At 45.3% G+C, this 26,372-nt stretch overlaps 1 protein-coding gene across 2 annotated transcripts in view; it reads right to left on the reverse strand.

The window, feature by feature from the left end:
• Positions 1 to 3,361: 3,361 nt before the first annotated feature.
• DDX31 (DEAD-box helicase 31) overlaps positions 3,362 to 26,372 on the reverse strand; it is a 42,653-nt gene continuing 19,642 nt past the window's right edge. Inside the window, exons 17-20 of one of the 2 annotated variants that reach the window (XM_080355832.1) lie at positions 21,189 to 21,270; positions 15,211 to 15,322; positions 10,301 to 10,481; positions 3,362 to 3,797 (exon numbers count right to left, since the gene is read on the reverse strand). In XM_080355832.1, the coding sequence (XP_080211958.1) occupies positions 3,650 to 3,797; positions 10,301 to 10,481; positions 15,211 to 15,322; positions 21,189 to 21,270 (523 nt within the window). In that variant the 3' untranslated portion in view covers positions 3,362 to 3,649. Of the gene's footprint in view, positions 3,798 to 9,702; positions 9,943 to 10,300; positions 10,482 to 15,210; positions 15,323 to 21,188; positions 21,271 to 26,372 lie in introns of those variants that run through there. The other variant, XM_080355833.1, reaches the window with a different exon arrangement.

The raw sequence follows: 26,372 nt of genomic DNA on the forward strand, positions 1-26,372 counted from the left end.
TCTCTAATATTTAATTGTCCTTGTAGCCATAGCAGAATCTTCCTCTTACATTAATGAAGTACAAGGCTTCGTTACACGTTTGTAATTGCAATATTTAAATTTGCCATTTCACATCTGGAAGAAGCTGGAAACTCCTCTGTAAGAATGGGTCTGAGCCAGCGCCATAACACAGTGACAGGGTCCAGTTTGTGTTACAAGGATGATAAAAAACAGTGGGGCAGAGCCCCAAGGAAACCTCCATTCTGGGAAGGGGGAATGGCCGTGCCAGGTCTGGCTGGGAAGGAAAGAGAACAGGTCCTCCAGGGAGACCTCAAGCTTCAAAATAAATCAGTTTAGGGAAGACACCACGCACTGTTGTCTCTCGTCAGAGAGCACCATGCTGGCCACATGAACAGCATCTTGTGTGGCAGGATCTCAGCAGCATCAGAAGCTGCTGAAGGACCAGCCTCAGCTCCAGCCTGTGTGTCCACCAGCAGAACCCACCGGTGCTGGTCCTGCACCTCCAGTAGCCCCAGACCAGCGGTCCCACTGCAGAAACCTTTAGAACATCGCACCAGTTCTGCTCCACCAGTTTCTTCCAGGGCACAGAGACTCTAACAGACAGGCTGGTTTCTGTCAGATCCAAGACACAACCCAGTTGGTGCGGTGGGTTTGCCAGGACCAAACACAGCTCTGGCTCTCAAAGCCCTTCTGGGCTTTTACCCAGCTTGAGGGCCACCTACCTCCCCTCCCAGCACAGCTTTAACCAGGACCACCACCCTGGGAACAGACAAAGAACAAAAGCTGCTCCTCTGAACATGCCAACACACAAATTCAACGAAATCAGCAGAATGGTTTCTAGCTGAGATATTTTACGGTTTCATCTGAACACCAAAATTATGCCAGAATGGAAAGCCCGAACAATTGGTGCCTTTTCCTGTCCTCTCCCCAGACTTACAGAGAAAATAAATCACTGTAAACAGGGAAGTTCTGTTGCTTTCTATTCTATAGGTGCTTCTCAGTGGCAGATACCAGCACCGAGGCACCTTGTGTTTGACCAAGACACCGAACCCAGGTGTGACCCTTGCACCAAGATGACATCTTTGCTTTTTCCCATCCCAAAGTCTCGAAGGTTTAACTCGGGATGTCCCAGCTGCAGAGTGGAGGACGTGGGCTCCTCTTACTGGCAAAAGACACAGAGTCAGATGAGAAAAAAGGCACAAGAGCATCTCCTGGCAGAGAACAGGACTTGAGGCTGAGAGAAGGAGCAGAGGAGCAGCAGGGAAGGCAAATCAAACTGAGCTCAAGTCTCACTCACAGGCAGCTTTATACAAAAGTTCCATAGTGCCATTATGTCCACAGCAATCACAGAAACTTCAAGCTGCAGGGCAGCAAGGCCCCTGCCATTCACCACAATACAGACGAGAAAGCAAACCTGACCGAAGCAAATCCCAGTGCAGCCAAACGAAGCTGCAGTTCCACCAAACGCTGCCAAGAGCTGATTTCCCCACCCCGAGGAGTGGCACAGGCAGCTCCCCCCAGCCATAAGCCCCAAAACACACACCACATACCTCAGAGCAGAAGGGGACACATTCACGAGCAGCTCCAAACCCAAACCTATCGGGTTCTCCTTGAATTGAGTGATGCAGGTTAACACCAGCTCAGGGCCCACCTAGAGCTCAGAGAGCACAAATAAGGGCAGAAACTGGTTCCTGCTGACCCAGCTACAATCCAACCGCATTTCACACATTGGCCTTCAAGTTCATTAGGAGTAAACTCGGCATAGCTTCAGGTGTATGGCAATTAACACTTCCTTGTTTAACAATCTCCTCCTCTCGCTTTCCCTAATCACACAAGTAATCCACAGCTATTTGCTAAAAGATGGTGAAGCTGAAAGAAAAAGCCATTCTCTCTCTATATATTTTTAAATAACATTATCCATCATAACCATTTGTAACCCTACATGGCCAGTTAATTCAGATGGCAATGAGCTCTCTCTGACCAAGGTGCTGTTGGCTTTTTTTCCTATTATTATGAATTTGCCAATAGCCCCTATTAATTCATACATGACAGTCAGCCAGGAGAAGGTCATATATTTTCCCCTCATGAGCAAGATCAGTTCTTCCCAAATTTACACTCTGCATCACTCTCTCTGAGTCATTTTCATCCTCAGGGGTTTCTTTTCAGTTTAAGTTGACATTTGCCTTAAACCCAATTGCTCTTTCAAACAGTGCTCATAACAAAACCAAGCTTTGTTGTTATTTTATCTTTATCTAATAAACATTAGGAACTTCATTCTCTCTGCAAAAACAAGGTTATTTTTTTTTACTGGAGCCTTTTGAACATCTTTAGCGTTCAAAAAAGTATCGCAGTAAAATCAGCACATTTCGTACCTGCTTGGGAGGAAATAATAATTTTGGCTCTCAGAAGTTACATTCACTTCAGAAATTAAATACTTTTGGGCTGATTGCTCCCCTCCTACAGCCCTTAGTATGACTCACTACAGCCCAAAGCGGGTGTCCTCAATTCTGTATTCACAAAGTGAGTATTGTTTTCGTTTGGTTATACTCCCTTTGCATCCCTGGATTTGAACACTTTCTGGTCCTGCATTAAACGATGTGCGTGGGTCGGGGTGGACTGCTCCTCCTTAGCTGGGCACAGCTGGGGCCACACTGCATCCCCATTCTGCGACGATAAACATGAAAAAAGGCAAATGGGAAAAGCAAGAAGTGAAATTAGCTTGGGACAGACTCAGAAAAGGCCCAGACAAGCAGGGAGGGCCCCAAAAGCCGGGGTTACTATGGCAAGTGTCAGCAAGAGTCTGCAAAGGCTTCAATGTTGGGAGAGGTGAGACATTTCATACACACTCTGCGTTAGATAATTAAGTATGACAATACGCTGCAGGCAAGGAGAAGTTTGGAGATTGCTGGATTCCACTGTGACAACGTTTGTTCCCAAACTCAGGAGTTTCAACAGGGAGTTTTGTGCCCGTGAGCTCTGCCCCAAAGGGACCGTGTGTTATTCCACGGCACAGCTCTCCACAGTCCTCCCGCATGTTCCAGGATCAGGGAGACTCCTTACAGGTGGCAACATCTGGCTAACGATCAGTGTCCAAAGGCAGGGCTTGCACAAAGGACAGGAGAGGAGGTGACAGCAATGTGGGTGTGTCACCCAAAACAGGAGCAGAAGTGTCCCCCTGTATAATGACAGGGGGAAGGGGGGCCACCCCACTCCTCTAGAACGTGCTCCTAGAACCAACCCCTCCTCTGTCCTGACTATTCATCTGGTTAAAAATAAGCAAGCAAACCGATTGGGGAGTGGTTCTGCAGGCCTTTTAAACAGAAACACATCTCCTGTGTTTATGTTACACACAGACATCAAGTTTTTTTGAAAAACATATTTAACCTTTTTTATTTTTCTTGCAAAAACCACCTCAGAAACACGGTGCATCTTCAAGAAGCCACATTCACTTGCAGCAGTGCAACAGGAAACGCCTGGATTCTATTCCATTTGGACCTATGGAATGAGGGGGAGGAGGCCAAGATCCCCAGGATCCCTCCCATATTTGCCTGATAAATTGCAACACTCCTCAGTTGATTTGGCAGGTCACCCCGGCCCCCGGCTGAGGTGCTCGAGCAGGTTTTGCAGCCAATGACTGGAAGGACCCGGCTTATGTTGGAATCTGCTGGCTGCCAGGTTTCCTCTGTTTTCTCTTCCTCTTGACCTTGGATACACCAGTGTCCATCCCACTGGAATATTCAGATCGCAGGATCTCAGCAAGGCGGTGTTTTCTGTGGGTCTTCTTGAGAAGGTCAGACCTGGGCAGAGGGAAGAGAAGAGGAATTCAGAATTAGATTTCCTTCTCTCTGAAACGCTGCTAGGTGGGTTACTTCTTTTACAGCTGTGGAAAGTGACATTTGCGCATTAGCAGAAGAACAGCTTCCTTTTCTTGAAGCTTGATTTGAAATTCTGTCTCATGCAAAATTAGATATTGTTGTGACAGGTTTTCACAAAGGTGGCAAAATATCATGGCGTTTTTAAAAGCAAGCCTTTGTTCTGTACAAATGCTCTTGCAGGGGTGGCGGGGAGAAGGAGGGAAGGTTGTGCGCTGAAGGCTGATGAATTAGGTGACACAGCAGTTTGAAAATTATTATAATAATAAAAAGACCTATCAGCCTTAAGACATTGAACAATGGAAACATTTTATAAACAGAGCTCGAATCCAGAGCTTAAAAACACAAAAAACCCAAACAAACAAGCAAGAAAACCCCACATCAGGAGTCTAAACCCAACAGACTCTCTTTTTCTTGCAGTGTCCTGCAGACATCACACGCACCTTCCAGCCCCCTCTCCAGGGACCGGCTTTTGCAGAGGTAGCTGCGTTCTGCCCGGCCATGAAACTCCAACACGGATCTCCCTGCAGCCCTGAACTGCCAGCTATAAATATAAAAACCCACTCAGCATCTTTTCACTGCAAGTTCTACCACTGTCCTGCTCTGTGACCTTGGGGAAATGTCATCCTCACTGCTGCCGTCACCCTCCCTTGTTTAAACTGCGATCTCTTTGGTGCAAGACCCATCATTCCCTACCATGTTCTCCTGGTCCTGGGCACAACAGGGTACTGGTATCTGCTCCATAATAAAGACCAGTCAAACAAGGTGTGCTCAACCAGCCCAGCTCTACTCCAAAAACTTCATAGTGCAGCTGTACCCTCCACTCAGCCCCCTCCATCACTTGATAAAAGTTTCTATTTGACACTTTCGTTGTGTCTCCAAGCATTTACTACAGTAATTCAAGGGTTACCAAGCAACAGATCAGTTTACTTAACAACAGGGAACTATCTACTGCAAAAGGACAAGTAATCCACCAGTAGCTGTCGGGCTGAATTTCAGCTCAGCAGGGAGGTTGTCCAACGCTTTATTATCAATCAGGTGAAATCATTGCCCAATTAGTAAATCAATACCCCCTGCTGTGGTGATCAGCTGTACACAGGGAAGCAAGGATGCAGCGAAAAGGGACATTTTCCCCTTTAACTAGGGCCACAAAAACAAATCAATGGGGCTGTGCTGTGGAACCTGTGCTGATGGCTGAGAGAAGAACAGCTGCTGCCAAGGCCCCATTTAACCACGAGATGGAAGAGCCACAGGCGGGAGGAAAAGCGCACCAGGTCGGGAGCCCTGTCCGGATCCTGATTCTTGTTGTAAACCTGTAAATTCCCCTCTCTGCTCAACTGGTGAGAGTCTCTGGGGCTCTGCCAGCGCAGTCCAGATAACCACGGGGCACCTTTGTCACCAATGTTATGAGACAAACCAGAACAGAGAGACACCTTGATACTCAATCTCTGAGCATCTTTGGGCAAGGTATTTAATCTCTTTGGCCTTTGTGTCCATTCTCACACACCATAACCCAGGACAACTGCATTTTCCCTGTTGGGAGGGCTGGTGTGATGTTAATTTAAGGGAACTGTGTGGTGATACTGGATACTACGGCAAAATGCTTCACAGAAAATCTGTAAATGTAAGACGCATTTCCAACACAGGCAGAACCCATGTTCCCATCACTAGAAAAACGCATGGATTGTCAGCATCTTTTTCTGTGATCTCAAGTCTAGATATTGTGCTACATTGAGCCCTAATGAGAACACATCAAGTTGATAACGGGCAACAATCCCCAGCCCCTGAAATCCCTCCCTCCAAACACAACAGTGAGTATTTAGGTGCGGAACTACAAACCAGTGCAGCTAAGGGGAACTTGCAGGGGAAAAAGGATTCACTAAGGACTGACCCATCCCAACGTGCTACAGTGCCAAGGTTTGAGCAGGGCTTAAAGGAGAAAGAAACATTCAACCCGATGAGAAAATAGGCACGTTTATTGGCTGGGGGAAAAGGAGACAGGAACAGAGAAGTCATAACTCAGAAAATGAAACAGTTGCAACATGTGAGTTAGGAAGAACCTGTCCCAGAACAGGGGCTATTTGACTTCTCTGGGTTCCTGTGCAGCTGAGTGCTGTCACGTTTGGCTGTCAGGCAGAAGCACCACTGAACTACAGCTCTCTTACACTAGATACAGGGTACCAGGGCTTCCATGGGGATTGGGAAGTAGCCAGAGGAGCCAGCAGAGCTGTGGTACCTACACATGCATGGCTTCTTGGACATAATTTGATGTCTCGAAGATGCCTCTGCTAGTCTTTTTACCTAAACGGTGAGTGAGTTCGTTCTTAGAAATATCTCCTTCAACTTGGCTGGCACTGCTGTCTGTTCCTTTGTCTTGAGCTGCGTGAAATGCTGGTGCAATGCAGTGCAGCAAGTGCAGTGACCTCTACCCAAATCGCAGCATCTGCAGCAGCCAAAGGCTCCCAAATTGCTCCAGCTGAGGAAGAAGGAGCAGAAAGTTCTGATGCACAACCCCAGAACTCATGGGGTGTTTTTGGAGGAGACAGGAGTAGGCTGTTTCATTTATCAGAAAACATTTCAACATGGACCGCGCTATCAATCTGCCTGACAGCATCTCCAACAGCTCTTTGAAGTGGTGCCAGCAGCAGAGCTGGGTTACCTCTGGGCCAAGGCTGCTGCAACACCTGCTTTTTCTACTTATAGTGTTGGATGAACCATCTGCAGCCAATGCAACCCTGTTTGGGTTGGTTTTCGTGTTGTTTTATACAGAGTTGGGGCAAGAAATTCATCAGCAATCCTACACTGCTCTCGACAAGTCAACAGATGGCCAAGGTACTCTGTTATCAGCTGATGTGGACACCAGCTTGAGAAGATCAAGGAAAATTATTACCCGGTCTGAGCATCAAGTGCTGTTCCGATACAGTCAGAGCAGTCTTCATGCCAAGACACACTAAAGAGCAAAGCCCACCTTACACCTGCTGAAGTCAACTGTATTTCAGCTACACAGGAAGAGACAAAACCCCACAGCGTCATTTTCACCACCATCCCTTGGCCTCCACCCTACGGAGAAAGGACGAAAGCACCACTGGGGGGCTGGGAGCCTCCCCACAGGATTCCTGCTTCTGTCAGGCTCTTAAAGGGAGGAATATATTTCAATTAGAGAGAGCTGATCATTTTTTTGGTGCGCACCAAACAGCACAGAGGCTTTCCAGCTCCATGAGAAGCCCTGTGCTTGCCCACAGCCGGAGCAAAGGCTCTGTGCTGTGGTGGAACAGGACAGCGACGAAGGGCATTGAAGTGCATGAATCCCTGCTCTCACCTGAGCTCCAGTCTGGCTTTCTAGAGCAGATCGCCCAAACCAAGTGAAATTCCTAGTGGGCAGAATTCCAAACTTGCATTTTGACTAATTAAGTGATATTAGGAAAGCTGTAAATGGCACGCAAAAAACTGGCAGGGAAACTGCTTCTAATGATTAGACAATTGCTGTGCAGGGAGATCCAGCTGCAGCCTCGATTCGCTAGCGCTCTCAATAGGAGCGTTAGTATTTCTAAAGCTGTCAATGCCAAGACTTTCAAACGTGGACTCAAGGATCTAAGGTAGAAGGTAAAAGGCTTCTTGTGTTCACCCAAAGGAGACTGCTGCCCCATACAAACGAGGACACACAGTTACAAGGTGTATTCCCCAGCAGGAGTCTAATTCTATCTGACCCCTAAATGCTGAAGAATGCATTAGCACAATCATCTCGTAGCCAAAACCTTAAGGGCATGATGATATCCATATTCAGAGCAGTGGCAGTGTAATAATGATGTCAATCAATGCCTTCAAATAGAAGCACCCTGGACACCTTTTATTGATCCCATTTTAGTTAAGGGTTGGACTTGAACTCTGAAGCATGAGAGGATTTTCACCTTAATTTTTATACTCACTTTTTGCACATACTTTAGCAACTATGAATATACTTGATACTGATATATAAATTCAATCTTTCTGAGCATTTCTGGTACCAGAGATATCCTGTAGCCATGTGTTCCACAGACTCGAACCTAAAGGTTTCTCTCTTTCTTCAATAATGGCTTGAATTCACAAACAAGGCAAATTAGGTTGCAACTCCTCATTACAGTGAAACTCTTTGGGAACATACACCAGTCTTCCAAAGTTCAAAAGGAGAAAAGAGACATTCAGTTGCCAGAGAATGCCATAAAACCCACTGATCCAAAATGCAAAAGAACTGAGCAGCACAGGGATGCTTGGTGGAATGGCAACAGGCCTTTGGCATCTACATTGTGAAAGAGTCAGAAGACACGTCTTTCTGGCATGTCGGCTACTTCCCGTACACGCTGCTTCTCTGCAGTGAAGGAAAGACGGTTAATCCCTCAATGGAAGTGAGATCGGCTTCCTTGCATCTCCCCTTCAGCAAAAGCACGAGCCCAGGCACTTACTAAGCTGAGGTATTGTAACTTAATATAGAGTATCTGGTTCATGTGCTCGTCTCTTACCTAAGTACAGCATTTCAACTTTCCAAAAAAATCACGAGTAATTATTTTTCCATCTTTGGAGCGGGTTTTGCAAGAACCACTATGGTTAAGGGGACAGTTGGTTTGCACAAATAGGTTTAAAAAATACCTCAAAGTTTTATATGTGCATTTAGGAGAAGGTTGTTTCCACATTTCAGGACGGAACCATCCCACACCTGGCTGCTCCGTTTTGGGTCTCACCTTCCCCAAGCAGGGCTCTCCAAGGAGGCGCTGAGCACAAAGGAGACTTCAAAAGAAACGAGAAGTCTTTGTTCTCTTAAGGAAACATTTAATGATGATTTAATAATGATTTAATATCTTTACCCCACTCTGAACCTGGACTGCTGCTGCTTTATTCTCTGGGCAGGTGCTGAGAGATGAGGCTTTAGTGAGCAGACTGATTAAAAACAAGTATCGGACGACCAACACTCATAGTATCATGTGAGAATTATAATTTAAAAGATTGCTCTGTGACTATAATGTTATAATTTCAAGACTTGCATTTCACAATTAAAACCCATTTGTCTTCTAAGCAGCAGGCTAAATTCTGCTTTTTGCTTTGTCAGTGCGAAATCAAAAGCAATTTTCTGTAAGTTAACAGCATTATCTTGATGGAGACCAAATTTGAATCTATATTCACTTTCTCTAAACTATCCTATAAATACTAATACATCATCTCTCTCTCTTTTTATTTTTTTAAGCACACAGAGAGAAAGTTGATTAGAAACAAGTTTCACAGCCAAGAACAATTGTTGCACGTCACAACTTTGGCTATTTCTGCAGGGTCTTAACTTTCCAGATGCTCCCGGATTTGAAATCTGGAGCTCGAGCCGTGACGAACTTGTGCAAAGTCTGCCCACTTTCCCTGAGCTGCAATTATATGATCCACGTGCAAATGAGCTTTCGAATCACTCTCAGACCATTTGTTCCAACACCTCCACATCCCCCAGCCCCACGCGTCCTGTGCATAAACTACCTACTGTATCTTGAGCTTGTCTGTACTATAATGGGATGAAGACTTGGGGAGGAGGAACTCCATCTAGAAGAGGTTCATAACAAGGGAAAAAGTAGCTCTAACAGAGTAGCAACATCATAGGAACAGAGAGAGGCATTGTTGCAGGCCAAGTAATCCTGTGACATGCTACTGTCAGTCATAGCTCGACACCCCGCTGGGCCAGCAAGACATCAAAGCCCACCCCATACCATCTTACATGCTCTTTATCGGCTAATCAGGCTATTCTTCCTGAAATAAAGCTCCGTTAAATCCCCTGCTCACAGGGGCATTCCCATCCTGTTGCCCATCTGCTGGTGAGGGTCAGCTGAAGCAGGAGGCAGATCGGTGGCCCGTCCCTGGTGGCTTCTCAAGGCAGGACAATGCGCTCTCCAACTTTTTCTTTTAAAGTCCCTTCCCCTTGCTTTATTTTTTTTTTTTCCCCCAAGATATGTACATGTGCAAGAGATGTCACCAGCCCAGGAACAATTATGTGATTAGTGCTTTAATTGCATGGCTAACGGAGTTTGCAGCAGCAATTACACAGGAAGAGTCACAACGGATACTGATAAAAGAAGAAAGATTTTCCTCCTTTGAATAATTTGAATAACTCGAATGTTCAACCAAGCTGGTTTAATAAATCTAATTTTTAGGCTCTCCAAAGCCATTAGAAAAAGGGGAATGAAACAAAAGCTCAGAAAGCAATGCGACCTAAGCCATGGCTCAATGTGATTTAGTCTCTCAGGAACAATCACACACGACCTGCCCACAGCATGAGCCTTGGACTAGATGGTCTCCAAAGGTCCCTCCCAGCCCAAACCTTCTATGATTCCTGGAGCAAGCACAACCACCTTGAGGAGTAAAGCACACCACAGCCTGTCATATGTGGGATTCTTTGGTGCAGGTGTATCAAGTTAGCCTACCTTTTTGGTCTTCCTTTGGTTTTCTTCTTGGAGCCTGCAGTGGGAAGAGCAGTCAGGTTCTGGGGGGCGTCCCTCAGGCCAAAGCTCTTGGCAACATGACCCAGGTGGAGAGATTTGATGTGGAAGATGTGCTTGAGGTTCCTGGGATAGGTGGTGTAGGCACAAAGGAAAGACTGCAGTGCTGAGGGGGAAAGGAAAAAACAATGAATTCTGTCTGCTACTGCATTTATATATATATACTTAAAGATTCAGCTGTTCCAGCTGAAAGGACGTTGGTCTTGTCCTTTGGGACACCTTCTGGTCAGCAGCTGGTAGAAAAGGTTGGTATGTTAAAATCTGTGAAGGTTATTCAGGACTAGTACAATCCCAAAAGGAGAAGGCAGGAGGTGGAGAAGCATCAGGAACCGAAACAAAGGTTTGCCTCTTGCAAGGATGCCCCTTCTGCCAGAAAGGGTGATGTTTGGAGCACAGCTCACAAGAAGAGTCATTGACATCAAATGGTAGGGGAGAGGGAACAGAGATACAGGGATGAAGACAGGGGAAGAGAAGCATGGAGATGGCACAGGAAGACTCCTCTGATATTACGGTCCCAGTAGCCCATGCATTTTTCACCAGTTACTAGCTAGTCCCTTATAAATATCTGAGAGCCAGATGGATTTCCTGACTCATCATCTCACTGAGAACAGAGCTCACCTTCTCAACAGGGAAAAATAATAGAATTGCGTGCAAATTTCCCTTCACGTCTTTATATTCCTGTAATGCCCTTCCCTCAGGGCTCATTGCTCTAAAGACGATCATCCACTAATACGAACGCTACCACTGCTCCTCCACCCACCCGGAACGTTAACTCCACCCAGGCTGTCCTCTCTGCTATGGGGAACAGAGGGACTTTTCGTAAAGAAACTCTACAGCTCAGAAAATGCCTCTCTTCAATCCTCTGCTCACTGAACCTCCCGTGTTCCCCCAGCCCTGACTCCAACCACCACCTGCATCTTCCTCTCCCCCAGCCCCTGGCAGCAGCGAGCTCGAAACTCTCACCTCTCCTGCCCTTGCCTGTTGAGCCACCGGACCAGCAAGTTTGCCCACAGCTTATGTCTAATCTCTTGGCAGCAGCCGGAGATTGGAGTTTATGAACAGTAATAAAAATGTCATTTTAGCAGATCAGCTCCTGGAAGGACCCAGGGAATCCATCAAAGCTCTGTTTACTGAGCAAAGCGAACTCCTTTTCCCAATCGATGAGAAGAAAAGATTGAGGTTTTTTTGCACCTTCTTCCCAATTTCACAGTGTTACTCTTTTACAGGCATCTGAACGTCAAGAGACCTGTGTTCTCCCAAAAAAGAGAATGCTAAATTCCAAATACCTCATCTTGGTGTCTCATCTGAAGGCCACCCCTCTGAGGGCTTACAAACCAGCGCAAATGCTCTCAACCCCCCTATTCTGCTGCTTTCTTTTTCAACAAGTTATTGTTGAATTCACCTGCCATAAGAAGGTGTAACTCCTCAAAAGGAAGAATACGAACTTGCTCCCACTCCAAATCTGGTCCCATTGGAGCCAATCCAGCTGTATTTTTTGCTGCATTTGAAATGGTTGATACTAAAGACCCTGTTCTGATGAAGGCTGAGCGCTCAGACCACAGTTCCTTAGCCAGGAACGGCTGCTGGTACTAACTCCCCGGATCAGAGTCAGACAATCAAAGTGTCAAAAGCCGCTCTCTTCCCAAAGCCCGACAGAAAACTGCAGGACTCAGGCTTCAGCTGGAGCATGAAAAACCAGGGAGAGCTGCAAGACACGGACCCAAAGCTGAACTGACAGCCCAGCCAGACCAGCAGGTCGAAACCTCAGCTCGTGCAGCTCTCACCTGTGAGGAGCTCAGAGCTGATAACGTTCATTACAGCACCCGGGAGACTGAAATGAAGACCTTTGTGGATGTGATTCTTTTTTAAATCTGTACGACCAGGTCTTTAGACTCTCAGTGTTGCTAGAGTCATGTTTTCTGGCTTTTACGTGCGATTACAGTGGCCTGATATTAAAAGCTTCCTTTTTTTTTTTAATAGTTTTGTGATCAAAGAGACAGAGCTTACAAAAAAACAACTCAAAAAGACTGGTAACAGCACTGGTCAGGCCATAATTCACATAAAAGGTACCTCATCTTAATGCCACAGGAGCAAACTACCCGAGCTGCTATGGTTTTTGTCACACCAACATGAGTCTAAGGCAACGTAGATTGGCCTAGGGTGGGATTCAGGCTTGTACTCATGTAAGAGAGTGGATTTAGACTGGTCCTTTGCACTTGTACAGCCCCACTTTTTGCAAGTGTGAAAAGTCAAAGGAAAAAAAAAAAGGAGAGCTCCATATGATGGAGGTTAGATAGGTTGTTTTGTTGTTTTTTTAAACAGGGGACAAGAGGGTAATGAGATATGAAAGCGAGACAGGTGACATAACCTGTTCACCGTGCTCTCAGCTGGCAGCCAGTTCCCAGCGCCGGCCCCCGAGCGCACGGCTGGATAAACCGGTGTCGGCGTTTCGCCAGCGTACCCAGCGTGTGGGAACGGGAGGGAAAAGGCACCAAAACCGCCACGGATAGGAGCATCATGCCACAGCAGAGGGCTCCGGGAACTCTGCTGTCCATAGGCGGGTGTTGAGGATACACAGGATGGGGCAAAATGCTCAACTGTTGGCTATAAAATAGGGAAACACAGAGGAGAAAAGCAGGGTTTGTGTTCTTACTCTTTCTATAACCCCAATGTCACGAAGGATCAGTCTCCTGAGCTCTGTCCATCCCCACGGCTCCGAAACAGAGCACCTGTCACCATGCAACCCTTCGGACCTGAGTCTTCCCTCTCCCAAAAGAGGCTCCACACTCCATGAGATTCAGCCTTTGGGTAGCAGGACCCGGCCGTACCCCTCCCCTCCTCCTCCTCCTCCATCCGTCCATCAAGTTTGAAGGGCAGCACCTTCACTGAACCATTTGATTTGCGTTTGGAAAACACGGGACCGAGAGGCAGAAGGAGGGAGCGGGCAGGGAGCCACTTGCCTTTTGAAGGCAGGCTGCAGCCGAAACACTGCTTATTAACATTGACTAGGTCAGAAAATGGGGAAAAAGAGAAAAAGAGAGAGAAACAAATGCATCTCTGGCACAGTTTCCAATTGATTGTCTGCCATGAAAGCAAAAGCCAGCTGCCATGTTAATTATTCATGATGCTTGGCGCAGAGGGGAGGAAGAGGGGGTTTATGGAAGCCACTCAGCACTGGAAAATTTGCATATGTAGATAGCAGAGTAGGAAAAAGAGGTGGAGTGCTCCTGTAGGAGATAAACGGGATGCACAACATTTTAGCATTTCCTGATATATTTTCTGTACTTCTTGTCTGTGGCTAAAGAAGTTATTAGTGCTGAGGCCAGCAACAAGTGTGTTTGGGGTATGTGTGTGTGTGCAGTGACATACACTATACAGAGCCAAACCACAGAGGTCTCCACGTGTGACCACTCGTCGTTCTCCCCGTCACAGTCATTCCAGGTTAGAAGTTCGCATGGGGCATAAAGAATCCCAGGGGAGCAACAAGAAGCTCATCCATGCAGAATCAAGGATTTGATCAGATTAGTCACAAGCTTTGAGATTGTGGACTGCAAGTGCAGCTATAAGAGTAATTGCAGCAGTCAAGTAGCACAGCACAGCTGAAAATGGTGCAAGAAAGTAGTGTAGCCATGGCACTGGCACTGTAGGGGAACGGTATTTCGAAACCCTGAGGAAAAAAATCAGCACTGCAGCTGTCAGAGGAGGTGAGAATCAGTGCAGTGACACACAGCGGCAGGGAGAAGAGCTAAGAGTGAAACGGTAGGATTTCAAACACCTCGCCCATCAATACGGCCGTGCACCATTAAAAGCACACAGAATAATTTGAGGTAAGCAGGTAGTTATAGTACGAGCTCTAATTGTTCTGCTGTATCATCACCTAACAAGTTAGTACAACACCCAGAAAAAAAACCAGGGCCTTTGACTTCTCGAACAATCGCTTCTCACGATTCCAAACAATTTTAGTGCTGAACTTCTACCTTGAGAACGGCCTTCCCTTACCCAGTTTCTATGACAACATTGTACAGCTCAAAGGCCAATTTCCCTATTCGGTTCTGGACCTCTTGGTATGTGATTTATGTAGTTTAGCACATACGGTACACTTGTACCACACCTATACACACACGCATACAGCAGATATATATAATGGTAAACAGAAGTGATGTCAACCATTAAAATTCATCTCATCAGGACCCCTTCCCATCCAACCCTGACTGGGACTGAGAAGCAGAAGGGAAGAGTTTCTTGGACTGCTCAATGACAACTGCTGGGCATCCTGCTTGGCAAAGATGGGAGATCAAATCCCAGATCTGCACCTACCTACAATTATTATTTAAATCCATCCCAGTTTTGATTCTTCTTGCCTTCTGAGTAGCTGTTCTCTCATTTTTCTCCCATCCCACAAAACAACCTTCAGTTTAAGATCCCTGACTGTTCAAAGTTGCTCCCAAGGTAACATGTCTTATAAGCTTCAAATTCATCCCTGTTGTAAACTGAAACACCTAACGGGTGTTAGACCAGGATGTGGTTAAGCAGATCACCCACGACCTTCCCAGCATAACACACATAATCTATTCACTCATGCGATTGGGTCAGAGCCCTTGGATGTGAACCCTGTCGAAAGCCAAGATTAAACCTCATTTGCACGTAATATGGGAATGCAAGAAATTAACATTTAATATCATCGCAAAGCCTTCTGGGCTCATCTCAACCCCCTACAGAGCCTGACGGCCCCAAAATGTTTCTTCCAGGCCTTTTCCCTGAAGCTCTCCCTGAGAAGAAAACCTTGGCAGCTGATATGAGCCCGTGTGGGATGAACTGAGAAGAAGCACACTGACCTTTCTTTGCCCATCGGACAGTCCCCTCGCTGGAGTGAACGTGATTTTCAAACTTCGTCTGCAAGACCGTGGCCCGTTCCCGGACTTCCTGAGGGTCCGTGCCACAGGATTTCTACACGGGCGGTGGGAGGATTAGAGGAAAGAGAATTTGAGTCAGGAATAATGAAGCAGTTTACAATAGATTTAATAACAGTAAAATCACACAGTAACCACCCAGGGGCCAACAAAGGTAATCCTCTCAATATTACTAGAGAAAAAAAGACACAGATAAAGATGTTAAAGTCAAAGCAGCCAGTGAGTGCTCTGCGGTGAGGCGAGCAAATCAGTTTTAATTTTTTGTTTTCTAACATCTATCACCTATCTTTTTCCATTGCTTCGCTTTTTTCTGTCAGATTCAGACAGATCCCACCACTTATTTCCATTGGAGTTATTTGGAACAACTCCCCCAGTCTCTACACTGCAAGTTGCCCTGTGCAGTTCCCCCAAAGACCCGGCCTGTTCTGGGCACTCGTGGGGCAGGAGCTCTATGTTCAGCCCTAATTTCCAGAGAACGGACCAAATTGTGCACCTGTGAACAAAGCCAACTAAATGAATTTCTCACTATTGATGTCTACGTGAAGTTTTCTCACTGTCAACAAGCCCTAGTTCACTGTAACTGCTGTCATGTGGTTCCTCTAGAATAAGATGAGCGCCTTGCACCAAAAGCATGACAGAAGAAACTTACTTAGACCAAAAGGGCAATTTTGCACGTGCCCAAGCTTTCCCAGGATCAGGCTGTGGGATGCAGTTCAGGAAATGGAAAGCAAACATTCCTGAGTGCAAGCTGTTACTGGGAGAGAAGAGGGGCCGTCTCTAAAGCGTCCAGGCAGTGAAAGCGCATGTGGACCAGAAAACAAGAGAATTTTTGATGGAAAGTTGGCAGCAAAGTGCAAAGCCAAGCACCCACAGATGTCAGCCTGTCCCAGGAAAGGACCACAGTTCTCCAAAGCTACTCAGACAGGAACCAGCATCCAAAAACATCAGGTCCAAGGCAGTAACTTGATCCTGGTCAACCCCCTCATCTGACCAAAGCTGAATGAAAACAAACATCCAGCTTCCATCATTCTGCCTGTGCCAAGGCAACAAGCCTGTTGTTCCTGCCCGGTAGATTTGCATACTAATGCTGCACAACCCTCCTTCCCTCAGTGCGAGCATCACCTCTGCGCTGCTGCCGGTCCAGGGGAACCAAATCCCACCAACACCGCCAGCCTTGGCCACTGTGGAAGCCGGACAATGCTGCTGGCACCCTAAACAACATATCCTGCTGACCTAGATCTGCCTGTCTACTGCCTAACAGCAGATCTGCCCAGAGACAGACCTCAAATTTAGTCTAAATGCCCTGCACAGTGTAATCTTTTGAACCTGGGATCCCAGAGATTCCAGGCACTGGGTTATTCTTCCAAACGTGTGGAAACCAGAGCTCCTGCTCGCTCACCACCTGGACTAACCGCCCTTCTGCATCTCCAGCAAACACAACGGTGGGTATTTTACAGCTACAAGAAGAGTCTCCCAGATTTCAGGTCTCTGCTGTCTCCCAATGCCCTCAAGAAACTCACAGCAGAGCCTGTTTCACAGACGCCTTTTAGTTGGACTCAACATGCGCCTATTAATCAGCTGGGACAGTCTCCAGCCGAGGGGCCGCTCTAAAGGTTTAATAAACGACAAGTGGAGCCGCCCTCCCGAAGTGGACACTCGTCGCCGGGACTAACAAGTTTCCATTGACGTGAAACATAAAACTTTCTCCCCCCACCTGCTCCTCCTGGCCCCCATCACTTTTCTTTTGTTAAGCCTCCTGGCAGCACAAAGTGTCACCTTCCCAGCGTTTTTTAATATGAATGTGAAATTAGTGAGGTTTGCCCTTTCCCCTGGCGGACAGAATCCTCTGTTATTAAAAAGTAAAGCACTTTAATAATGAAAACTTTTTCTCTTTTTCCTGTGTTTTAACTGTTTAAAATTAATGAGAAGGGCATAACGGTTGTCAAAGCGATATTGAAAGCCGGGTAGCCAGGACCGAATAAGCACGAAAATCCCTCCAGAGTGTTAAATAAACAGTGCTTCAGCCCCCTCTGAATCCCTCTGTTGGTTATTGTATACATTCTGTAACAGCACTCAGAATAGATCTGAGCACCGGGGCGGCAGAAAGGTTTCAGAATTCCAATAAAGGCCTCAAATTAAAGACAGCCTGGTGCGAATTCCAGGAGAAAATTAAAGAGACCTCAAGCTTAAGTGACAGGTGACTTGCTTCTGTGTCACAACTGTCAGGGGATTTAGTGATAATATGGCAATATATTACAAAGGACTTTTCTTATTCCCCCCTTTAGGTTTCAAAATGAGGCATCTCTTCTTCCTGGTGCTAGGGGAAAAAGAGGAAAAAAAAAAAGTAAGACAAAAATGAGGGATAAAAAACTAGGTGCATAATTTCTAAAGTGTGAGGTCAGTCCGAGAGAAGTAAATGGAAAAAAAGCAAATGGCAGGAAACATAATGTACTCGGAAAACAGCTTCTCCCCTCCTCCCATCTCCACCTTGTCTTTTATCCTCTTCAGCCCCTTGAGACAGATCTCATTTTGAAATTGCCCCCTAATGGGCATGAAAACAAGAAATCTGTGTTTGATTCCTGCCTTCCAGGTTCATCCAAAATAAAATAATAATAATAATAATAAAAAATCTAAATTTAAAACTGACTCAGAGCCAAACTGTGAGAATAAAACCTGCAAACTGTGCGAGTGTCTGGGCAGACCAAGTAAACCAGCACTACTGATGTGCACTGGGAGCCAACCTGGGTGCTCTGTGAGCTTTCATCCTGCTCCTATCCTGGTTGGGATTAACAGGACAACTAATTTAGAACCTTATACATTTTTCCAAGACCCAAAAGATAAAAACATACCCCAGAGGTTTGCTTGATCTACTCTCCAACTTGATGAATCTGTTTCATCTGTTAAGTAAGAAGCATTCTTTTCATTATGGAGAAATAGCAGGATAGGGGAACTTCTACTGTGTTTGCCCAGAGTAAAAGCCAATTCTGGCAGATCCCTGAGAAATGGTGTAATGACTGTGATCAATAACAATATTTATAAGCTCAAAGAAGAAATGAGCATGGTTACAATGTCATTTAACCAGTTCAAGACATCTGGGGGGCTTCTCCAATTGCCAAGTACACCAGGAAAAGACATTCAGCAGAAGGAAACTTGATTATGAGGACTGCAGCTTGTAGGTTTGAGAGGTTGGCGTAAGGCCCAAAAGCCTCTGATTTCATTAAGAGAATATGTTAATGGCAGAAGGGATTGAAACACAATAAAACTAGACTGAGGTAGCAAAGTTCTTCCTTAAAACAGGATGAAAAAAATAAAAGGAAAAAAAAAAAAGGAAGGGAAAAAAAAAAGGCAGAAAGCCAGGCTGTAACATCTCCTGCTTCCATTATACTTCAAAACAAAATGAAGGATTTTGTCTTAATAAAAACTTTTTACTAACCTCCATACACCTCCTCTAGAACTCACCGAGTCCCCCTGCCCCCCTCCATAAAAGTTGAAAGATCAAATTTATTCTCTTTGTAGGCAGGTGAACATTCGCACACCCAGACATAGCCACATATATATTTTATACACCTAAATATAAAATATACATTTTACAGGCACTTCAGCTTGCTCCCTAGCTGCACACCGAAGCCCAAAAAATACATGCTCCAATGTGGTACTTATAATGGACTTGAGTTGAGGCGATGAGAACCGGAGAGCATTATAATGAGGTTCCTGTGTGCACAACTATCATATATACATTACTCAATGTATGGCGAGCTGATAAGCAAAACTAACTCCCTCTGGAATGGCAGCATCACCAACGGGTTGGGTCCAGCTCCTCACGAGTCCTCAATCTCTCTCTGACCTCTGCTACGTCCCATCGCGCTCCCAGCTTATCGTACCATCTTTATGGCAAACGTACAGGATTTAATAGAGATTAACTCTCCTGAATACTTGGAAATATATCCCTGCGGCTTCTGAGGAAGGTCTGCAGACCACTTACGAGCCTCTAATGGCAATAAAATACAACGCTAACAAACAGAATGAGGCCTCGCTTGCATTTAATACATTTTTCAAGGAATTCCTGAAAAAGTCTATTTGATATTGACAGAACTACTGTAATTTCATCCCCATTAAATGATATAGTTTATTTTCCATAAAGAGAGACTCTACTTCTCAGTCCCAATCCTTCCAGATTCTGAGTCACATAAAAATAGGTTATTCTGTATTTACGAGCTCCTGCCGCAGATTCAGACCATCCCATGGCCAGGGTGGATCTATCTCAGCTCCAGTGAAGTCACCAGCAAAACCCTGTTGGCTTTGAAGGCCAAAGGAAGAGGAGAATTCATTCCCACCTTTGACTGCAAGTGAAAGGAAGCAGCTCTGGCTGCATGTGTACTCACATACAGCACCTGGCAGGGTGTAATATGAGTAATATGTTGTTTGTTTGGTTTTCTAAATTTTTTGAAGGAAAGGGAGAAAAACAAAAGAGTGTTTAGAGCATTCTGTGCTTAGCTACGCAGAGTATTTTACAATTCGAAAGTGTGTTAGAAATTTGATCAGTCCTGGTAGCAAACAGGCTTGTTAGCTTTTCATTGCTGTGCCCAAGCTGTGCTGAGATGTCTAGGTGAGAATGTTCAAAATGGATCAATGATTTTGAACCTTCTCAAGCACTGGGCTCTGACGTTCAGTAACATTCAGTGGGCGTTTTCTCCTGCCACTTTTCAAAAGCCAAATGATCATCTCCTATAAAAAAACATTATCTTTTTCCCCATTTCCCATGAAATAACACTTGTCCTCAAGTCCAGAACAGATAATATTCTGTCCCACACCAGCAACAAATGTAAAGTGCAGTTTTGGTATAAATATAATTGCTGAAAAACTCTCCAAAGGAAATGCAAAGTTACCCACCTATAAGCACCTTGGGGAGAAAAGGAAAGTATTTACACACATAAGAACTATTTAAAATAATTTCTGCATTAACAAGTAACACCTAAACTTTTAGGTATTTGTTGAACGAGTTAAGAGGTGAAATTCTAGGCATTTAAAATGTAGACGTTACAGGGTTATTTCAGTGAAAAACTGTGCAGTGGTGGGAAAGCGCTTTAAACAGAGCTGTATCTCCGATGAGCCACAGATCTGGCTTTCTGTGAAATATAGGACACGTAAGAGAACTGAACGCCTTTCAAAAGCGTGTTTACCAAGAACACCACAGCTCCTAACAGTCATCGCAGGAAACGAGAAGGCTCATACACGGTATAACAGAAAGAACGAGCAGGCAAAACAGCAACAAGAGAGGGGGAAAAAAAGAGCATGCTGCATCATGCTTGATGCATTCTTGACTTCTATTCAAAACGAGCGTTCTTGGAGGATTTAATTTGCCAGAATGCAGAAACGATGCCTGTGACATCGATTGCGTATGACTGAGTTCTGTGAATGAGCAACTTGAAGGCAGACCCAAAGCTTGCTGAAATCCATCGAAAAGACGCCTGTCAACCCAGTGAGCTTTGTATTAAGCTCCAGGTAAATACAGATAATAAAAAAACCTAATGTAACACATCACCAAATACATTTTACTCATTTCTTCAGAGAACTTTTGTGATCTCCAACAGCATTTTAGTGCAGAAAAGCCAAGGAGAACAGAAATATCGTGGGGAAAAAAACCCAAAGCTTCTGCAGCCAGAAACCTTTACTGTCTGTTACAAAAGTATTTGCTGAGATGTTGGAAGCTACTGCTTTTTGGGGACAACGGTGTAAAGATTGGACAATTGTGAAATAAGGCAGTGCTATCATTATTTGCACTGCCTGACATCATGGATATACCCACCCTCGTATTGTGAAGATAGAAGGTAAGGGAGGAATACTGATGATGTTTAGCTGGTAAATGAAAATCAGAGCAATACCAAGTCAGCAGAACAACTCACCTTCCTTCCTGGTCTGTGCACCTTGAAGCGATCATCCTTCATCAGGCTGGATAACACCTTCTCCATCTTTATCTCTGAAACACTGAAGCAACAAAGACAAGAAATTACCATTTCTCCTGCTTTTCAAATATAGCGTGTAACGAGCCACAGGTTGATAACGGAGAGCAAAAAAGATTGAGATTTACACATTCAGCTTAAGAATTTATCCCTGAAATACATGAAGTCTTACTGGTGCTTTCACTGGAACAGCGACACAATTTTACCCACAACCTTGTCACTGCTACAAGTGACCAACACACACTCAAATTCTAACAGCATCAAAATAACTGATGGTGGGCTTGCAGTTCTCCCTGGTTCTCAACAAAAGTAACTGATTGAAGAAAAATAATATGGCTTTTAATTATATTACTGTTGTTTTTATAATTTTTCTTTCCTTACATTGAGTAGCACCGAGACAATTGGGAACCATAAGAAATTCAAAACAGAGTTGAAGCAGCGCATAACACTAATGCTTCTTGTAGATTTGCTTTATAACTATAAACAATAAGATCCGTAACCCCTACTTTGAACCCAGAGGGTGTCAAACCTTTTATTGTACATTAGGTGCCACAGGCAGGGAGCAGAATGTGCCTGCATTTGGTTGCTTGTGCAAGTGTGAGACTGACTGAGACACACACATCGAGGCTGGCGAGATGTGCTCCACTTACTTCGCTATTATACTTCTCTTGCATCATATCTCCCCCAATTTACCTTGCAGATATCGTTCAACCCTCATTCAAAGGAACACACTGCCTTGATGTCTCCACATGTTTGTTTTCACCCATGTTAGTGACCATGCTCCCAAAACCAAACAGCTAAAACTAAAGCTGTATAAAGACACAGCTACTCGTTCTCATTGTGACTCGAGCTCAGAGGGTAACAATAGGATTCCAAGGAACTCTTCCGATCGAGCCAACTCTCCCACAGGTTCCTTTTCCCCGGTCACGTCATCGTTCTTTCCCACATCTTACATCATTCCAACTTCTTGTTACATCGCTTGGGTCAAAGCTCAGAGACACGCTCACCCTCCAATTCATTTACAGCTTCAAAATCCACCTCTGGCACAAAATACATGGTTTGATTTCCTTCCCTCTCATCTGAAGTGTAAAGCCAAAGCCCAGCCCATTAGGGACCCTGCAGCACTACTTTAAAATCCAGGAGGCTCCGTCAGCTGTCCTGGCCAGGCTTCACACCGGGCATTTATTTTCATTCTGTCGACTCACATTCCTCCTGTAGATTCAACCAGATGATTTATTCTCCACTCTTGCTTGCAAGACACCGCTGGGCACTGTCATGGCCCAAATACTGGAAACGCTTACAAACCTGCTTCATTTTCAAGTGACTGGTCCTACTTAGAGGTGCATTTACAGGAGACTAGAAATTCTTCATCCTCTTTAACGCTGTCTTGTGGGGCACACGCACACCAGGTGACACAGCACAGGAACAGCTGTGCAGCTCCAGGCCATTAATATTACAGCTGCATCCAAACTGGGTCCCATTTCCAAGGGAATTTGATGATAAAAGCTGAAGTTTGTGAGCCCAAATTTTCAGCAATGGGCAAAGGACATCACTAGAAGAGATTGCTTTTCTTTTTATACCATGAATACTGTATGGAAGCCAAGGAGTTTATTTGGGGTTACACCAGTCTAAGGAAGAGAGAAATCTTGGGGGTCCAACAGTTCTCAGACTCCGGAGTCTCAGTTTCTGAAAGGAAGCATTGCTGATTTTCTTCAATTTGTAAAGTGTAGAAAGGAAATTATAACCCCAAGGATATCCCCTTTCTCTTCACTCAAAGATCTCCAAACACCTGGTTAGGAGGAATGGATTAATTTTTGCCAAACTAACAGTAACTATGATCCTCGCCTGTTCGCTGGTCTGTCCCAATTAAAGCAACAAACACCTTTACTTTTGCAATCTGCCTTTTCAACCTCAGCCAGCTCACCACCACAACATAAGGAAAGGAAAAGGCATGGTCCAGAGAATCGGACATTGAGCCTGGAAGGTACAGGTACATCCTATATGGGAGACAAGCCCCATCGCTGCGCAGCTGGGACTCCCGATGTAGCAGATTCCTCCGCAGAAGATGCAGAAAGGCGGGGGAGCAATGGGGGAGAAAGGGAAACGGAGCATAAAAAGACAACTGAGGGTTTCTCTTTGAAAACTATAACAGTAAATTAAAATATAAATGGCAAGCACTTACGCAAGAGAAAAGCCTTCCTCCCCAACTCCCCCCCAAAGGTTGCGTTGACGCCGCTATGAATGAAAACGTCAAAGCCCCTGACATTGATTTGTCTGCGATGTCACCCCCTCTCTGGCGCGCCGCCAGCTCGCAGCCGAACAGATCCGCGAACTTGGTTCGCAGCGGGGAGCATCGTGCAAGGGGGGCGAGCACAACCGGGGAGAAGGCAGAGAAATGACTCGTGCCTCCACGGTGATGCGCTTCCCTTTATAAATTAGTTAGGCTGCCGTTAGGAGATAAAGAAATTATCTGATAGCTGTCGAGGCAGGCGCTGCTAGATTGCAGTTGAAGGAACTAAAAGAGACATAAGGGAGGAAAAAAAAAGTGAACCTCACTGACTTTCTTCTGCTTCTTGCCTCCTCCCTTTGAAGGGAAATCTGTTAGTTATGCTTAGAGCTGAGACAGAACATTTTGGAGTCTAACCTTTTTTTTAAAAAAAAAAGAAAGAAGAAATGTACAGAAAACATGAGTGTGCACACACATTCACAGTTAGGTGGAGGAACCACAACTTCAAGCCACACAAAGACCGAGAAGAAAGTTGCTGAGAGCGGCATGCGGCTTTCTCGAGCCCCACCGGGAATTCCTGATCTCAGCAGAGCCAAAGTGAGATCGTTTTGGCAAAGGCAGACGCTGCCTTTCCACCGTGGAAGCCAAGGAGAGGCTTCAGGTACCGGTGAAAATTAATTGCGAGCGATTTCCAATTTCAAAGGCAGTCATCCCTAATTCCAAAGTGGATTTTCATCCAGGAACAAAGCCACGTCTGCTCTCATTACTTCCGACTCTCAACATTTCTGGACTCGCTCCCATGCACGCTGGGGTGGGTGGAGGGGCGTAAGAATAAACTCCGGGTCAGATCCTCATCTACTGCAAATCAGCACGGCGCTGCTCATTTACACCAGCTGAAGGCTGCGGGGACCCGTCTCGTGCTTTGTCTCCTTGGAAATACATATTTTATGAAGTATTTACATTTCAATAAACCCAGCGGGAATTTCATTTAAAAAATAAAAAATAAAACAAATAAACCAAATCCACAACGCGCACTCATCCCCAACAAAAATAACCCCGAGAGATTTAAAAATTAAGCAAAGACTAAAAAAATGCCAACTCCAGTAACTCGTGCAGTCCAAGTCAAAAGCTACAAAGACTTAGGATAAAGAAACAAAAATTATCAGTGCTTAAGAGGATCGGTGACAGTCCAACACATGCTGTCTTTCGCCCTCGCACTGAATTAAATTGTCAGGATTATCACCATAATGCTCTGTTTATGAAGGGTAACGGCAATTTGTGCTGATGGCACTTGCTGCCTTGAGCTTCAAGCTGCCTTCCCGCATCTTCACTGCAATTCATCAGCTCTTTTCTATCCCGTTGCCCCTTCTCACACCATGCGCTAGAATGTGGGAAGAGCAGAGGACACCTGACTGCAAACAGGCTGAATTGCCCATCCTTGTCAATTAGAGGCTCATTTTCTTCCATCTGAAGAAGGGGGTCAAGGAAGGCAAATTATACTCCTTCTTTGGCAAGTCTCTTACCTGCAGGGCAGCACGTTTTATGAAGAACATAAAACAAACAAACAAGAAAAGACAATCGCCAGAGTCGTTTGGTTATTCTGATTTGAGTAGTGGAGGAAAAAACATATTCACATTAACCTTGCTCTGCTCATTCGGCACAGTCTTCTACAGACTCCTGAAGAACAGTGGTTAGCTCAACAACAGGTCTCCTTAGCAGATATAATTACCAGTGTGAGTGACACTCCTCCTTAAACTTGTTAGAAAACAATAAAATTGGAGAAAAGCATTAACATTTTAAATGAAAAAAAGGAAATTTCCCTCTCCTTCCTCCAACACTTCCAAAATATTTTAAAATAGAAAAATAGAACTTTCCACTTGGAGTTAAAAATTCACAATTATGTGGGATTTCACCTGTAAATGTCAGTGCTGTTTGTTACATGAAAAAAACCCCTGTCAGCTTAGCCCTCCATGTCTTGCTGGTGTCTGCTTAATAGATAGTTACCTGGGATGATGGATGGCTCTTTGTTAGACCACTAAATGGCTCACAGCCTAGAATAAGCCTGTATTTACTGCCAACATTTGTTTGTTCCAAGGATGCAAAACCAAATTCGACTCCAAGCAGCTCCACCCGACATAAACACCAGAAATAAAAGGGAACTAATTTGTGCATGAGTTTAAAGGGCTCCATCAGCTCTGGTACAACACAAAAGGGACTCGGCTGATGCTCTGGAAGGCTGAGAGACAGGGAGCAAGGGGAGTCGCATCCATCCGGCTGCCTGCTGAGGAGGATGGAGACCTAACTGCGCTCCTGACCAGCAATCCTGAGCGAGTTGGGGGTCTTCTCCACAAAAGGACCATTGCGCAAACAGAGCTGGACTAAAATCTCATGGTGTGTTGGCCATCAGGCAGCTGCACCTTGGGCTGGTCTTTACCCTCTGAGCTGGAGCCGGTGGAGAAGCTTTTTCAGCTGGCTTGAAAGCACATCCTACATTCGGTCTGCAGAGTCCACCCCCGTATCGCCCTCCAGGACCATCCTGGGCGCTCACCACTCACAAAAGCCTCTACTATTCCTGTCACAAGCCACTTACACACCAATTACCTGCCAGATACGACCCACGGCTCCCTAGCTATTTCTCCACCGGATCTCTCCTGAAGAGAAAGCACCATCTCTGACAAGATGGTGCTAAGCCGGCAGATGGCCAGTTAGCATCTGACAGGCTCATTTGACTTGTGATCTCTGCGTAGCCACGTTTTGAACCCGGGGCCAGAGAGATAACAATGGAGTGTAAAGGATCTCCGACTATCGTCTCCTCTCTGCCCCTCACCACACACTCGCTCACGCACAATCTGTCAGGCTGATGATTTTCACACACTTTCCCTTTTGCCTTTTGCTAGTCT

This window comes from Nesoenas mayeri (genome assembly GCF_963082525.1).
Source record: "Nesoenas mayeri genome assembly, chromosome: 18".
Taxonomy (NCBI): Eukaryota; Metazoa; Chordata; class Aves; order Columbiformes; family Columbidae; genus Nesoenas; species Nesoenas mayeri.